General features: G+C 34.2%; 1 protein-coding gene across 1 annotated transcript in view; it reads right to left on the reverse strand.

The window, feature by feature from the left end:
* The window catches only part of LOC103514024 (protein Skeletor, isoforms B/C), a 50,825-nt gene that overhangs the window by 14,911 nt on the left and 17,152 nt on the right, over positions 1-18,762 (reverse strand). Inside the window, exon 6 of the mRNA XM_026827083.1 lies at positions 5,811-5,910. Coding sequence (XP_026682884.1) covers positions 5,811-5,910 — 100 coding nt within the window. The remainder of the gene's footprint in view (positions 1-5,810; positions 5,911-18,762) is intronic.

The following is an 18,762-nucleotide window of genomic DNA, read 5'->3' on the forward strand; positions in this document are numbered from 1 at the left end:
GGGCCTCAGGAGCGGTCCTTAAGCGGCCGATTTTTGGTCGAAAAATTTCATTGAACTTTTTTTTTTTCTTTTGAAAAAATTTTCTATCTTAAAATACTCCCCGTGTATATAAAATATGAAAAAAAATGCATTTTTTTTTCGAAGTCCGAAGCAACATTGACTTTGGTTGATATCTGGATGAGTGACTGTCCGATTTTTACCAAGTTGTTACAGTCTTGGACCTTACACCATACCGAGAGAGCATACCAAATTTCATCGCTCTACGACAAACTGTTCTTGAGATATTTTGTATACCACCTTTTCAGGAATCACATAAAAATTGCATTTTTTTTCGAAGTCCGAAGCAACATTGACTTTGGTTCATATCTGGATGAGTGACTGTCCGATTTTTACCAAGTTGTTACAGTCTTGGACCTTACTCGTACACCATACCGAGAGAGCATACCAAATTTCATCGCTCTACGACAAACTGTTCTTGAGATATTTTGTATACCACCTTTTCCCATTTAAACCTGTAGTACGTACATACATACGTACAGACCACGGGCTAAAAATTACTTTTTTGACATCAGGGGATCCCAAAAGGGATATATCCAACCATTTCCCGATTTTGAAAATTTGTACCGATCAAAACGGGAGCTGATAACAATGATAAAGGATATCCATAGCCTTGATTCCTACGCGCATGGGTTAGCAGTATCTTGGTATGACGTCAGACGGTCAGAGGTATACCCTCAGCGCCCGATACAGTGTTGCCGCTACGAGTCAAATGACTCGGTCCGGATGCGCCGGGTTTCTATCGTCGTATCTTCGAAACTACTGTACGGAATTTCCTCATTTTTTTTCCCAATATTTTTTTAATTTTACGTTCTATCGTTTTAAGCGATAAATTTTTTTTATGATACATCTCATTTGGAACAACATCTCTAACATTTAAATAGTCTTTAACACTCGCAGAGACCAATCGAGAATATCCAACCAAGACGGGACTTTATCTCGTTCTATCTTGAGCATAACCTTTGACCGTGTCAAGTTCTTCAAAGTCCTTTGTATATTACAAAATGAAAGGTTACTCTGTGTGCTAAATGTTGCAACCCAACGTTTAGTTCTGTGTCACGATTTAAAATTCATCTTCTATTCTCCTACCCACCTACACATACACAAGCTATAATTATGAGGCTGTCTTCTTTTTACTGTTGCTCTTGTTCAGGTCCCTCTGTATGGAACTTGTTACTTGTTGAGACAAATCACATCTAAATATTCTGAATTCTGATTATAATGTCTTCTTATTACACCTATTATCGACAACCTTCATCGTGTTTATTTCGATAATTCCTACATGCATATTCCACAGTATTCAGGACTTAAGAGACGGAATTATGAATATGGAGTTTCCCAATATGATGCAACCAAAGGATAATTAAGTTGAAGGCTTCTGCAGTACTTTTTGGTGGAGACGATTCCTATACAACAACGTGAAAAACTCATGTTACAATGTCAGAAGTTTTTACAAGAAAATTATCTCAAAGACAAAAGTTGCCTACTAGGTGCTAATCATTAGCTTTATCTATGGATTGTAGGGGAACTAAATGGGATCCAGCAAAGCTTCATATCCCGCAAGCTATGTATATGAACTTTAACAAGTTGTGCGAAGTGCAAGTGACGGTTCTAAAAGTTCCACTTTTAGTTCAAGGTAATGCACGGTTCTGTGGCATAGTAGGTACCTATCAAGCAGGAGATTATAAAATCATTATCATTTTATTGTTTTTATATTGAAAGTCTGTTTATAGTCCCACAGCCAGACGCTAGTCCTCTCTCTGTTTAACGTCCCCTAGCCAGACATAATCATTTCAATCATTCTCATCGAGTGATTGAGTAATGACTATAAGTAGGAGATCAAATTACCACCGAATATTGAGAAAACAAACAAGATTTATGATATTTCCAACAACAATCATCTCAACTTTTTGCCATTGAACCCTTCACCCCAGACTTTGAACGCTAGATACTGAGCCTGTCCGTTGAGTCAACTACAGACAGATACCTACCCATTGTTAACCTTAATAATAGTATTACTACTTCTAGCCATTGTTATGATTTTAAGCTTTGTTACTTGACTGTTCACAATATGCATATTGTGCGACTCAGAATGTCAGCTAGTATATCTCTAAGATCACTATCATTGTATTCGATATTGATTTCTGTGATTTATAGAATCGGATTTGGATTAGGAATTTTTCAACTTGAAGTTTTTAAACCATTTGTGCCCCCTGTCCAATTGGAAAGTTGATCAGTTTTTCAAATGAAGCTAATTGAATTTTATCTTCTGATCTTCCCGTTGCTGGTTTCAAACGAGTTGAGGATATTTTCAATGTCCTCTGTAAGGGATTCTCCAGTGTTGACCACGAAGTAGCTATTTATTGGGTTGATAGCACCCTGTAAGGGCTCCTTGACAGGGTTACAGTTGAAACATGGTCAATGGCTGAAAGGGCGGAAGAGAATCTACAAGGAATCCAACGACCTGACAGGCAGAAGAGCCAACAACTGGTGTAGGGCAGCAGCTACATCAGTATCGGGCGGAGGCTGAAGATGAATGACATTGGAAAGGCTTCGTACTGGACACATGCAAGCATATGATACATCTCATTTGGAACAACATCTCTAACATTTAAATAGTCTTTAACACTCGCAGAGACCAATCGAGAATATCCAACCAAGACGGGACTTTATCTCGTTCTATCTTGAGCATAACCTTTGACCGTGTCAAGTTCTTCAAAGTCCTTTGTATATTACAAAATGAAAGGTTACTCTGTGTGCTAAATGTTGCAACCCAACGTTTAGTTCTGTGTCACGATTTAAAATTCATCTTCTATTCTCCTATCCACCTACACATACACAAGCTATAATTATGAGGCTGTCTTCTTTTTACTGTTGCTCTTGTTCAGGTCCCTCTGTATGGAACTTGTTACTTGTTGAGACAAATCACATCTAAATATTCTGAATTCTGATTATAATGTCTTCTTATTACACCTATTATCGACAACCTTCATCGTGTTTATTTCGATAATTCCTACATGCATATTCCACAGTATTCAGGACTTAAGAGACGGAATTATGAATATGGAGTTTCCCAATATGATGCAACCAAAGGATAATTAAGTTGAAGGCTTCTGCAGTACTTTTTGGTGGAGACGATTCCTATACAACAACGTGAAAAACTTATGTTACAATGTCAGAAGTTTTTACAAGAAAATTATCTCAAAGACAAAAGTTGCCTACTAGGTGCTAATCATTAGCTTTATCTATGGACATGTTACAATGTCAGAAGTTTTTACAAGAAAATTATCTCAAAGACAAAAGTTGCCTACTAGGTGCTAATCATTAGCTTTATCTATGGATTGTAGGGGAACTAAATGGGATCCAGCAAAGCTTCATATCCCGCAAGCTATGTATATGAACTTTAACAAGTTGTGCGAAGTGCAAGTGACGGTTCTAAAAGTTCCACTTTTAGTTCAAGGTAATGCACGGTTCTGTGGCATAGTAGGTACCTATCAAGCAGGAGATTATAAAATCATTATCATTTTATTGTTTTTATATTGAAAGTGGTAGTGAATATGAACAGTGGTGTGTATAAGAATTAAGAAAAAGCCCGGAAAATGGGTTAAGAAAATGGTTTTATTTTTACCTGTTTTCTCAGAAAAGACTAAGCTATATTTTTACGGTACTGTGGATATAAGTAATTTTTGTCTGAATAAAATTAGCTGAACTCAAAATACTTGCCTGATGAATTGATTAGTGAGTATCCACCATTTCATTTAATCATTTCAATGTTGTTGTTGTAGCGGCTTTAGCTTTCGCCGAAAGGCGATAGCAGAATAAAGAAAAGATGTCTTTTTGTATCTGCTATACACCGGGGTGTTGTTGTTGTAGCGGCTTTAGCTTTCGCCGAAAGGCGATAGCAGAATAAAGAAAAGATGTCTTTTTGTATCTGCTATACACCGGGGTGATGGTCTCTAGCTCTAGCCATGTTAAATTGGCTCGCTCGTCCTGAACCGCAGTCAACCATCGTGAGGACTTGTACTTGGTCTTTAAAAGCAGAGAGAACCCTTTGAGGAACTGCCAGCTTGCTAGGCTGGTTAGGGTTAGCTGTTCTCCTCCCTGTTTATAGTCCCACAGCCAGACGCTAGTCTTCTCTCTGTTTAACGTCCCCTAGCCAGACAGAAAAATAAATAATTTTCGAACCTTAACCTAAAGTTTCGTTTCTATTCACCCCACTGTTCCTATTCACCCCGTTTTACTGTATCTATTCTTCTAAGTGGGAAATTCAAACCAGGAAAACTAAAAACATGAATTGTGATGTAATGGTGCTGGTACAAATTATGGGACAAAGTGGGTTTGATGGAACAGAATGGGTACTAAATGATGGGCTTTGGTACAAATTCGCAGCAAAAGTTGTGGTGCTAACTTCACGCACCTCTAAGATCACTATCATTGTATTCGATATTGATTTCTGTGATTTATAGAATCGGATTTGGATTAGGAATTTTTTAACTTGAAGTTCTTAAACCATTTGTACCCCCTGTCCAATTGGAAAGTTGATCAGTTTTTCAAACGAAGCTAATTGAATTTTATCTTCTGATCTTCACGTTGCTGGTTTCAAACGAGTTGAGGATATTTTCAATGTCCTCTGTAAGGGATTCTCCAGTGTTGACCACGAAGTAGCTATTTATTGGGAAGTACAGTAGAACCTCGATTATTTCAACTAATTGGGACCGAGGGTAGTTGAAATAATCAAAAGTTGAAATAATTGAAATTCCGTATAAAACAATGAAAAAGGTTCAATATTTAGATTCAAAAGAACAAAATACTTAATATAAATACCCTATCTTAAACTGATTTCGGGGTTGAAATAATAGGGACTTGAAATAATGGAGGTTGAAATAATCGAGGTTCTACTGTAGTTAGGTATGTACTTGTATTGTGTCTCGTCGTATTAATCTATTAAGGGATTAAATTATAAATACATAATTAGGTATGTCTGAAACATGTCTAAGATTATGTCCTGTGTTTCATACATTCAAAATTTAGATTCAAAAGAACAAAATACTTAATATAAATACCCTATCTTAAACTGATTTTGGGGTTGAAATAATAGAGACTTGAAATAATGGAGGTTGAAATAATCGAGGTTCTACTGTAGTTAGGTATGTACTCGTATTGTGTCTCGTCGTATCAATCTATTAAGGGATGTACTCGTATGTATGCCATGTATATAAACACAGGACATAATTATGTATAAATACATAATTATGTCCTGTGTTTCAGACATAATTTTATGTACTTATAATTTAATTAGATATTATGAGTAGGTATAACTGGAAAGTCTGGAAACATATTACTATTACCTACCTTAGATGTATTTAAGCACAATAGGTATTGTGGTACCAAAAATAATTTCTTTTGAATTTCGGACTTAAAAGGTTAAGTCCATGATTTTCAACATTAAATGTTTTGCAATGTACCCAGGTAGATGAATATTGGGTGGCAATATTGGAAATGAACTGGTGAACTTGTGACTGGTGGCGAAATTCAATAATAACCTTACAGTCGGGATTGATTTCTTAGTTTATGAGTTTACACCAGAAGATTGAATTTCTTGACATCAAGATCTTGAGGACATTGCACAGGATGTAACCAATACGATAATCTTCAAGAAGAAAATAAAATAATGTATGGACTTCTAATGAAAATAAATAATAATAATATATACCTACCTACTTGCCTATTCACGTGAACTTGGGGTTACTCACCTAATTTGGCCACCAGCTGTAGAACAATACTGTCACCTGCTATAGCCCATCTCACTTCAAATGCAGAGGAATCGTGCAGCACCTCACAGTTTAGTTTGGACTGGAACAGAGCAAAGGTAAAAGCTTTCATCAAACACCTTTCAAACATAATGAAGAAACTCAGAAACGTGATAGATACAGGGTAGGTATACATGGACAATTAGACATATGTATAGATATTACCTCTCATGAGTGACAGTACCTACCCCTATGTATGACCCCAGTACCAAATAAATTTTGTTTTAGCGTTTTTGGGGTGTATGCTGTAAGGCGGCACCCGTTTTTTGATTTAATACCCTCAACTTTTTGTTGGAACCTCATTGAATATTTTGCTGGAGCAAGTTCATCTTTCGAATGTCCCCAAATAATTCGATAGTTGAACCTTGGAACTCCTTTCATTCAAATGTTCAGTATCTTTGACCTTATGATCATTGACCATGCTAATCATGCTATGAAGATAGACTGGATATTCCCTCTTATATTTTGCTTATTTCATGCACAAATTGTAATCAATCAATAAATCAATTATTGACAAAATAATCGAATCATTCGGAAGCCTTGAAAAAGTTTTAAGTAAACAAAGTTTCAGAACAGAATAATAGGTAGAAGGGAGGGCTCAGTTTCAAATCTCGCAGCCACCTTCTTTTTTTCTTTTTTCTTCATTTTGGTACTTTTTTATTTACTTTCTATTCTCTCACTCATCCAGATATCAACCAAAGTCAATGTTGCTTGGAAAAAAAAAAAATCCAATTTTTTTGATACTTTATCAAGATTCCTTATTACACGGGAAGTATTTTAAGATAGAAAATATTTCACCAAAACAATTATTGACAAAATAATCGAATCATTCGGAAGCCTTGAAAAAGTTTTAAGTAAACAAAGTTTCAGAACAGAATAATAGGTATAGAGACCCAAAGCCTAAATTACACAACTATACCTATCCTGGGTAGGTTAAGGTATACTGGGTATGAAAAACACATTTCTGATTGTCATTGTCAATGGCAACTCGACCGTAGAAGAAATGACATGGATTCCTGGGTAGGTTAAGGTATACTGGGTATGAAAAACACATTTCTGATTGTCATTGTCAATGGCAACTCGACCGTAGAAGAAATGACATGTAAGCATCTGGGCGCTTTTCGAGGTATGCTGAATACTTGAATAACTAAAGAGATTCCTGGGTAGGTTAAGGTATATATACTGGGTATGAAAAACACATTTCTGATTGTCAATGGCAACTCGACCGTAGAAGAAATGACATGTAAGCATCTGGGCGCTTTTCGAGGTATGCTGAATACTTGAATAACTAAAGAGGTTTATCCTTATGAACAGCCAGTTCTGGACAAAAAAGCATTTAAATAGGTAGGTAGTTAGGTATACTTCCATTCCCATGTTCTTTATAGCTATCTAATCCTAATGTACATGACCCGATTCGAGATAACAATATATTATATTTATTGATTCAAAATCAACTCTCTGTTAAAACATTGACTTATATTTTATTCTAGCATCTTCATCTATGGTAATATATTAACCTGTCCACCTCTAGACATCCCAGAGATTTATTGATTCAAAATCAACTCTCTGTTAAAACTTCTTCTTCTTCTTGGTGTGTCATGTCCGTTGTCGAACGTTGACGACCATGTTCCTGATTCTTTGTCGATCTTCTGCCGCTCTAAATAATTCTTCGCTTGACATCTTGTACCATTCCTTCAAATTCCCCATCCATGATGTTCTCCTTCTTCCTGGTATCATGCATTCCGTGAGTGAACGCACCGCATGATGTATAATCCGATAATCTTCCTTTGACAGATTTTACTCAGCGCGCAGAATGAATCGAAGGACTTTTTGTCGTTTTAATTCATATCAGCGAAAGTTGGTACCTAATACCTAATACAGTGTATTTTGACAGTTTATGTGTTGTACTGTTGTATTTCACTTTTAACATGTACATTTTAGATCAGCATACCTACCTACATTTTAGATATGTTTTGTTGTTTCTTTATCTTCGTTGTTGCTGTTATAATTGGTTGCAATTTTTGTACTTGTCAAAGGTTCATATGGTACACTCTCAGGTTTAAAATAGTTTTTTATATCTTTTTGAGGTACACTTGGAGTATTGATTTCTTGATTGATTTTAATTCATATCAGCGAAAGTTGGTACCTAATACCTAATACAGGTTTCCATTTCAATACTTACTTACCGTGTCAACCTTTATTTCAGTAACATTTTCCATTGTACGTATATTTAATGACGATAAACTCGTATCTGTTCTGTTTGGGGACTATACATAATTATGTAGGTATAGAACATGATAAAGGTTGTTTATCCTGTTGGGATAGGACTGTAAAGTTCCTTTGCCCTCCGCAGTCTAACTTGTGTATTTTGACAGTTTATGTGTTGTATTTCACTTTTAACATGTACATTTTAGATCAGCATACCTACCTACATTTTAGATATGTTTTCTGTAATGTCAGATGTAGGTAGTGCTATTTTCATCAATGTTTTAGTTTATTTTGCACCACACTTGACACGAGGTATATGAGAGAGTTTTGTCTAAATGATATTGTTCTCTATGCATATATATGTTTGGAGGAGGCGTTTTATCTCTAATGTATTCCAAGATGTCTATTAAAATAATTACAATATATGAAGCACTCTTCAATAGAGGTTTACTGAAGGACTGCCATTATGTTACAAATGAGTACCACCCTCTCCTTGTCACCAACTCATGTTATTGTCTTCACAACATACCACTTACATCATACATTAAACATTAGTTATTATTAGGATTTCACAATTGTTATAAGGATTTATTATTAAATAATAAGCCCTCCCATCCCAAGTACGAGGTTCTTTGAGAAATTTTTGAAGTTATTCTTACGGAAACTTTATTAAAATCTGAGAATGCTCGAAGACTGATCGGACGTTGTCTCCAACTCAGCTCAGAGTTCAGAGTGTAAAATAAAATCTTGAACATGATACCTATTGTAGATCCGGGTGTCACCTACCATTTCATTAATAATCCTCGCTGAGTAGAGTAAAATAAAATCTTGAACATGATACCTATTGTAGATCCGGGTGTCACCTACCATTTCATTAATAATCCTCGCTGAGTAGATATAGCCCAAATTATAGACAGCAGCCAAAGGTGTGTCGTGTAGAAACATAAATATGACAGCTGCGCAAGAGTCCATTGTATCTCCATGCATCAAAGTGAAAGCAGGTCTCATTGCTCACGCTTTAGTACTACTATACATAATCATATTACAGCAGATCAAGGAGAACATGGATGAAATGCAAATGTCAAGACACAGGAATGTCAGTAAACAATGAACCACTAATGACGCTCCAAACTCCAAACACAAACCTACTCCATAGCAGAGGACAATGAGAGTTTCTTATGTACCGGGTCTACAAACTTTCAACATACCAGGAGACCGTTCGGCAGTAGTCTCCGAGACTCCGAGCATTCTCGTAGGTTTACAAACACTTTGTGTTCTATATAGAAAGTATTCTACAATATACCCTGTATAATTTGCTATTTTGTTATCGTGTACATGAAACTTATTGAGGTAAAAGCTGAAATTCCATTATGAATAAATCAAAAGTTCAAAGTATATGCCTCTTTATTACGTAGGCAGGATCTATAATGTATACACCGTACTTTGAAATGCATTAGTTTAGGTATAGGTACCTAGGAAGTACCACAAACCTACTCCATAGCAGAGGACAATGAGAGTTTCTTATGTACCGGGTACTTCACGTCTACAAACTTTAGGAGACCGTTCCAAACACAAACCTACTCCATAGCAGAGGACAATGAGAGTTTCTTATGTACCGGGTACTTCACGTCTACAAACTTTCAACATACCAGGAGACCGTTCGGCAGTAGTCTCCGAGCATTCTCGTAGGTTTACAAACACCTTGTGTTCTATAGAAAGTATTCTACAATATACCCTGTATAATTTGCTATTTTGTTATTGTGTACATGAAACTTATGGAGGTAAAAGCTGAAATTCCATTATGAATAAATCAAAAGTTCAAAGTACCTACATGCCTCTTTATTACGTAGGCAGGATCTATAATGTATACACCGTACTTTGAAATGCATTAGTTTAGGTATAGGTACCTAGGAAGTACCAAGATAATTTCTTTGATCTTGAGTGTAGCAAATGTACCTATATCAGGTAGGTTTAATGGCTTATATCCCGCTATAGACAAATCAAATCTAAATTAAGGAGCGTGGTAGCGCTCCGCCCCGCCAAGTCAAGAAAGTTTGACAGCACTACTAGAGATATTACCTATAACTATATTTATCATGAATTACTTGTGCATGGTGAAAGCCTCTTCCCAATTTCGTGGATATCACAGCATTACTAAAAGAGAAGCTTTTTGGTTTAATTTAAACTCAACATTGATGAGCATGTTATTTTCTGGAAAGATTTATCCTACCTGCTTTAGAACAGAAAAAAGAAACGAAGCAAAATTAATTTGACATTTATAGATAGTTTTATCATTTTATTTTTGAGATTTTCAAGTAAAAAGCTGATAAAAAAGTTAGTTATTAGGTTTTGACAGCACTACTAGAGATATTACCTATAACTATATCATGAATTACTTGTGCATGGTGAAAGCCTCTTCCCAATTTCGTGGATATCACAGCATTACTAAAAGAGAAGCTTTTTGGTTTAATTTCAACTCAACATTGATGAGCATGTTATTTTCTGGAAAGATTTATCCTACCTGCTTTAGAACAGAAAAAAGAAACGAAACAAAATTAATTTGACATTTATAGATAGTTTTATCATTTTATTTTTGAGATTTTCAAGTAAAAAGCTGATAAAAAAGTTAGTTATTAGGTTTATCTTTAAAATAAAGAAATAGGTTGGTACAATAGGTACATAGGTACCTAGCATGTAAAAAAATGGTAACTTCTCAATGATTTGATAGAAGGTTATTCCAGAATTCTGAAGAAATTATTAGGTTGGTACAATAGGTACATAGGTACCTAGCATGTAAAAAAATGGTAACTTCTCAATGATTTGATAGAAGGTTATTCCAGAATTCTAAAAACCAATCTTGTTACATAATTATTGCCGCATCATCACCATTTCACTACATAGATTCATTCAGCCTCAATTATTTGATCTTCAGTACCTATATTTGTAGGTACTGAAGATCAAAAGTGGGTTCAGGAAATCCTTTAATAAACCCATTATAATTAGGGTCAACTGAGTTGGTAATTATCTCATTGAGTAGAACTAGAGCATAGATTAGCAAAAGTGGGTTCAGGAAATCCTTTAATAAACCCATTATAATTAGGGTCAACTGAGTTGGTAATTATCTCATTGAGTGGAACTAGAGCCATCATGAAAATGGATTTGACCTTTAGGTCTTACGTACCTATCTACTTCAATCTAAAGTTGACCCGCATTAAAGTTAAGTTTTTGGGAAGACCATAGAATCTGCTTCAATTATTCACGAACAATTAGTACTATGGATTTGGCTATTAACACGAGTTAACAAATAAGTGCTTATGTAACAAGGTAGGTGCCTAATAATTCTCAAACCTTCAAAACATTTATTGCTTATGATGTAGTCAGGTAGATATTTATTCAGATCAAAATGGGAAAAGTTATTCAGATTCAGATCAAAAAGGTAATAGCTATCAAATGTATGTACAAAAAATTTATTAATTTCTTCAGATTTCCCTGATATGATTGTTGGGGCTGGTATAATAACCTCGTGTTTTTCAGACGGCTCGAAAGTTTGATCTTGATCATAGGAAATACTTTGAACAACTTATGTAACAAGGTAGGTGCCTAATAATTCTCAAACCTTCAAAACATTTATTGCTTATGATGTGGTCAGGTAGATATTTATTCAGATCAAAATGGGAAAAGTTATTCAGATTCAGATCAAAAAGGTAATAGCTATCAAATGTACAAAAAACTTTTTTGTAGGAAACATAAAATTGCATAATAGGTAATATGTATTTATTACAGATAAACTCAACTTATTTATTCAGATCAAAATGGGAAAAGTTATTCAGATTCAGATCAAAAAGGTAATACCTAGCTATCAAATGTACAAAAAACTTTTTTGTAGGAAACATAAAATTGCATAATAGGTAATATGTATTTATTACAGATAAACTCAACTTCTTGGTTGACTTTAGTTTCATAACATGGTAACTATTCAAAAGCGCAATAAATATAATAGGTAGGTAAGTATAAAAAAAGATAAAAAAGGAAAAGTATTTTAAACGACAAAGAAAAGAAGTTGGGTAGGATTTTTATTTATATTATGTAAACAAATGAAATGAGAAAATAATTGACTAGTAAAAAAAAGCAAACAAATGCATTAGGTATTTTTTTGAGTTCTGATTTTCAATTCTTCGACGATTCTGGAACTGTTGCTGTGTTATTGATTTGAGGACAACCACTCAATTGCCGAGAAGCTACTTGATCAAAACTTGATCAAAAAAGTTTGAATCGACAACCAATATAACACCGAGAGCTGGGGACATTGACAGATATAAAACATAATCACTTGTCCAGAATACCTACTTAAAATCAAAACATTCAAAACCGTTCAACTACGAGTATTTTAGAATGGAACATTTGGAAATAATCATTTTTCCCAATGCATTTACTAACTTGAATAATTTCATGAGGAAGAAATAGAGACTAGCAAGGTTAATGAGCAAAATAATTGCAGATGAGAAACAAAAAAACGAGTATTTAATAAGAATTATAAGAAAGCTAAATATGTAGGTAAATAAGAATAATTTATCTCGTACCAGGCTTTAGAAAGGGTCAGAAACTGCAGTTGAGTATGTAGGTAATTGTATCTATTAATCGGAAATGATAGTTATGAAAAATTCCTTTATTAGTAACAACCCACATATACATATGCTATAAAGAATAACATTAATTAATTTACATTTTTATTAAAAAAGCTATTCAATGGGAATCTAGAAAATCAAAAATAAATGTGAATCAAATAATCAATGTTGGTAGTTGGTATTGGTTTAACTAGGTTATAAAGAATAACATTAATTAATTAATTTACATTTTTATTAAAAAAAAGCTATTCAATGGGAATCTAGAAAATCAAAAATAAATGTGAATCAAATAATCAATGTTGGTAGTTGGTATTGGTATTAACTAGGATTATCGAGAAAAGAACACTGGATTTTTCTTCTTCAACATTTGTAGAAGTAAATATAGGTATAGGTAACTACATATAAACAGTATAAAATATTATGAAGAAATTATCGATTTATAAATGTAGACAGTTTAGGTACATATGCCTGTAACAGTTTTTTTTCTTTTCCGTCGGCATCAAGTAGTACTTATAAATAGTGGTCTTGGCTACCACTACTAGTTGTTGATCTAATGATTCTAATAGCTAATAGTGTGGTAGTGTGGTTCAAACAGATGAAGTGCTCGTTAAAATGCTTAGCTAATGCTTTCCTATTAAGCCTGGTATAAAATGAACTATTTCTTTTTACTAACACGTTGTAAAATCATGACGAAACATGAAACATGCATTTACAAAATTTATTATGGAACCTGTATTAAAATTAAGTCAATCACAAGAGTTCAAATTTGGATTGAAAAATAATATTGTAAGAATACCATCCCTGAAATTCATGGATTTTTTCAATCAAGGTGATTTTACCTGTTTCTAAAGGACACTCTTGAATTTAAATAATATTATGTTCATTATCAAGCGAAAGCGCGAAACATTATTTATGTAATCAAAATCAAGCTCAGTTCATTGCATGAGTCGTCTGTTAATTTTACGTGATCTAAACTGGTTTAAATGGACCAGCTATTATTTGAGATCTAAAAGGAAAGAGTCAAAGTCGCCAGAGAAGATTATTGGTAACATTGTGAAGTTTGATAACATTGGATAAAAAAGCAGCATACTAAAAAAAGCTTTTAAAGCACAAAAAAAGTCAATGACTTTAAATTGATAAAAATGAGAAACAGTGTTATACCTCTTACAGTTTTTTGAAAGAAATAAACAATAAACCTAATAAGTAGATATCTACATACATAAAATCCCTACGTATTATTTAGGCATAGCACACAATACATGATAGCATTGTCTTTTTTTTCGTTGCGTGTCTGGTGAATCAGATTTTTTTTTCTTCACTTTTTTGTGTGGATCTGAACGGATTACTTTGACATTATTTCATGAGAAGTGTAGTAGGTAGACTATCAATATACTTATACTATGTATACATACGTACTCGTATAGCTACCTACTATAAGTCTAGATTACAAGTCAGAAATGAAGTTTAGCCCCAAGTATTCATCCTGTGCAATAGCATTCGCAATAGGTTCAACTTTATGATATGAGTAGGTTCAATTTCTCAACAGTTTTGGTTATACCTTCGATCGTTTGCTAAATATCTTGCATTTTAACGGTTTTTACACGATTTGATACTGGATAGCTCTAATTTTCTGCTCTATTAAAAGTCAGTCACTCCGTGGTGTAGTGATTCAATTAATTTGAACGGCCGTCCTACGGGTGAGGTCTTGAAATAGTGCGCGAATTCCGAATTATTGTTTTAATAATTATCTACGAGATTTTATGCAACTTATCATGGTCAAAAATTTTTCAATATTGGACTCTCGCGTTTTGATTTTTTGAACCGGAACGTGTTTGACCAATATTCATCAAGATATGTAGGTATGACCTTTCAGAATTTTATTTTTAGTTCACTTTAGAGTAAACTTTTACTGCTCATTTTGCATAAAGTATACATAATGCGCTATTTATAGCTTATGTACAGTATTTTAACAAAATTACATAAGGTGTCTTTATTAGATTCCGTTTTCTTTGGTATTAATAGCTTGTAATTTCTACATTGACCGGTGTTTTCAAATGAGGTACAGCATTTGGAGGTATCGTTGAACCTGCAAGTTGTCGTTTATAATTTTCATAGACTTGCTTTTGAATTTCAAGTTCCCTTTCTTTATGTGCTTTTTCTTGAATCTGCAAGTTCTTCTCCTGGAGGTCTAATTGTTTTTGTTTATAAACGTTAAACAGGATGTCATTGTTGATAGCAGTTGACGCTGGAATATCATATTGCGGTGTTGACTGGGTTTCAAAATGATATTTTGGCGTTGTTTCTTTATCTTCGTTGTTGCTGTTATAATTGGTTGCAATTTTTGTACTTGTCAAAGGCTCATATGGTACACTCTCAGGTTTAAAATAGTTTTTTATATCTTTTTGAGGTACACTTGGAGTATTGATTTCTTGATTGATGGGAGCTTTCAGTCTACTCTCGTCATTAGCATAGTAATATTTCTTGATAATGTCATCTTTGATTTCGTACCTAAGAAAGTCAGTGGGTCTTGTAGCACTGGGTTCCTCTTCTGTCTTGAACTGACTGTAATACAGTTCACTCAGTGATTTTACTTTTTCGTTGTTTGGTTTCTCGAGATTATTCCTGTTTTCTTGATAAAGTTTTCCGTCATCATTTTTCTCATAGTAATCATAGTTGGGTTTTGGGTCTTCTGAGTAGATCTCAGTCGACAGTTGTGATAGTGCTTGTTGTTGGTAGTTTGGTTGTTTGTCATTTGCTTCGTGATTATTATAGATTCCTGGTGAACTCTTTATTTGGTCATCAGTTAAATCATCGTGTGGACCATTGTAATATTTGTCACCTTGACTTTTTGGGTCATTGTAATAAGCTTGACGTTTTGGTTGATCATAATAGTCAACAGGTGGTACTGTGGATTGCTGATATCTTTCACCAATTAGTTTCAAATTTTCAGCGTACGCCGGAGTTGAATTTTCAACATAAATTTGAGGTGTAGGCTGCTCTTGATATTGTGGAGTAGTTGGTTTTGGTGACTTCTGATAGAGAGGTTTTTTCCCAACTTCGTAGTATCCATCAGTTACGTCGGGATATTGATTGTAGTAATCAGGTGTTGTTTTAAAACTTTGGCTTTGTGGTTCGTACTTATTAGGTTTTGTAGCTTTTGAATCTGCATTATTTTGAATATTAGGTGATTTATAACCCAACACTAGTTGAGGTTTCTCTTGATAAGGATCATAGTCATCATCTTGAAAGTTTTGATTATTGTAAACATTGTCATTCTGCTGAGGCTGATCATAATAGTCAGTATTAGTTGGTGGTTCATTGTAGTCTTCATTAGCAACCTTAGGTTTGTCAACATATTTATTGATTCCATTAATTTCTTTTGTTTCTTGGTAATATTGACTTAGAGGTCGGTCTTGTCCACCTACATAGCTCGGATAGTGCAAAATGGATTTTCCTGTTTCAGGAAAGTTGTTCATCGGGTTTGGAGGGATGTTGAAGTTAATTTCTTTTTCCAACGGCAATCTATGAATAATTCTTCCACCTACATAGCTCGGATAGTGCAAAATAGATTTTCCTGTTTCAGGAAAGTTGTTCATCGGGTTTGGAGGGATGTTGAAGTTAATTTCTTTTTCCAACGGCAATCTATGAATAATTCCATCTCCTTCATCATTGAAATTGTGTTCGGTGATAATCTCTGTAGGTTTAGCATTGAAATATTCTTCAAAAAGTACTCTTGGTGGCTTATGAACCTTATTTATATTTTGACTGCTATATTGTTTTGGACTCTGTGTAGGTTGACTGTTTAAATCACCATTGACTTGCCTATTATGTTTAGCATGAGCTTGATCTTTGTAAGAAAGAGCATCACTTATATCTCCATTTACATTACCTGGATCTTCATAACTTGGTTCTTGAATATCGGTCAGTATATTTTTGGGTACTTTATCGTTTGGTAATTTTGCATCTGTTTTGTACGTTGGGTCGTATTGTTTGAAAGGTGTGTTTACTGCATGGGGTTTGTATAATTTAGAATTGAGCTTTGTTTTATTTTTCTGATTAGGAAGTCCATTAAAATTGTCATTATATTTATGATGTGTATTATATCGCTCATCCAAAAAACCATTTTGTATGTATCTTTTACTATTATTATCATCATTCTGTTCGTTATTTTCTATAGAAATATCCTGAAATTTTTCGTTTACCTCAGGAAGATATTTATTATATTCTTCGTTGATTTCATCAATATCTTCCGTGTAGATCCTTCTGTTGAGTCTTTTTCCTTGCCTACCTTCGTTTTCGTTTTTCTCGTCTTTTTGAACCGGTTGTTTCTTTGATTGAAATCTCTCATAATTTCCTTTGCTATTTTGCTTATAGAACAGGCTTTCTTCTTTGTAAGTTCTGGATATGGGATCATATATTAAAGCTTGTTTTAGTATAATTTTAGGATCACTAATGAATGGTGTTCCGTGTTGAATAGGATTTTCCTTATCTTTAGGAGTTTCTGTTTCTTCTGTTTTATCTTCTTTCTTTATTAGTTTGTTTTTACGAGTGTCCCTCTTGGTGATGTTTACATTTTTCGAAAAGGAATCCAATTTATTAAATCGCATCCTTGTCACATTTGACATCTACATACCAAATTTCAAGTCTCTAGTTCTTACCGTTCTCGAGATATTTTGTTTACAGACAGACACACACACACGGACCAATGGCTGAAACTTTGGATTTAGGTTCTAGGGACCTCAAAACGTTTTGGCACTAAAATCTGACCATCGAAAATTTGACCCGATTACATTACTTTCCTTCCTATAGGATAAGGAAAGTAAAAAAGATGCATACTCTTATTTTACAGTAGAAATATTCAGGTATTATAAAACTAGTAGTTCTGTAAACTGTAGACCTCACTCAGCCTCTTTTGCCTTAGCTGAGACTTTAAACAGAACCTTCCTCATTTCATTATTTATTTTATAAATAGATTATCACATAGATTACATAGAACATTTAACCGATTTTGAGTATTAACTATGAATACATAAATATGAATGAATGCAATTCACACATATTGAAAGAGAAAATAATATTCCAAACTATAACCAATACGTTTTACGTAATTAAAAAAGGACAATGGTTAGGTAAAGGTAAGTAGGTACTCTATACGTTCTTCCGACATTTTATTCTTTGTGTCAAATATGTCATACTTTGAACAATTTGTACGTTTCCCCCGTCATTTCTTTTGTTTTTGTTACTGTTGATGGTTTGTTGTTTAGTTATAAATCTATGGATGTCTAAAGTTGGCGGTTTATATGTTGTGACTTTGTCCTTTTTTTGGCTTTGTGGTTTCGCTTGGTGATTATTGACTGGTCCTAATCGGTGTGGATTTTGTGGAAGGCTTGATATCAACTGTTGTACGTCCTGTGTTTTATAGATCGACGTTTGATCTTGTGATGTAAGCAAGGGATTATTTTGTTCATACTGCTGATTCACCAAGAATGCTTGTGGATTTTGTAAATTGAAGGGATAGTTTTGTGAAAGATGACTTTGATCAGAAGAAGGAAAAGTGCTGAAACTAGGAACAAATGTTTGTTCTTGTGAATTTTTCGTTGGTAAAGGTCGTGGAAAAGTGTTCAGTTGACTGTTTTCTTCCTCATACTTCTTCGTATTTGTTGAATATGCTGGCTGCGAAAAGATGTTTGGCTGAAGGAATTGATTTTGAATGAATGGGTTTTGGCTTTGTTGAGGGAATTGATAGTGATACTGCTGTTGGAATGAATGGAATATGGTGGTGGGATTGGCGTTGGGCTGGTATTGTTGGTTGGACGTTACATAGTGATGATTTGTTGCAGAAGGGCCAGGTTGCTGATACACATTGCTAGAGGATGATGATTGATCTATGCTAAATAGAACGTTTACTTTTTCAATTATCTTGTTAACCACATTTTGACCAACCAGATTTGTCTGTAATCAGAACAAAACAGAAAAGGTATCCTGATTAATATTTTTTTTTTCTTTTAATAATTTTCGGGTTATGGTAAAGCGGAATTTGAGTAAGTAGTCCATTTTAACCG

Source organism: Diaphorina citri, unplaced genomic scaffold (assembly GCF_000475195.1).
Source record: "Diaphorina citri unplaced genomic scaffold, Diaci psyllid genome assembly version 1.1 scaffold1070, whole genome shotgun sequence".
In the NCBI taxonomy this organism is placed as follows: Eukaryota; Metazoa; Arthropoda; class Insecta; order Hemiptera; family Psyllidae; genus Diaphorina; species Diaphorina citri.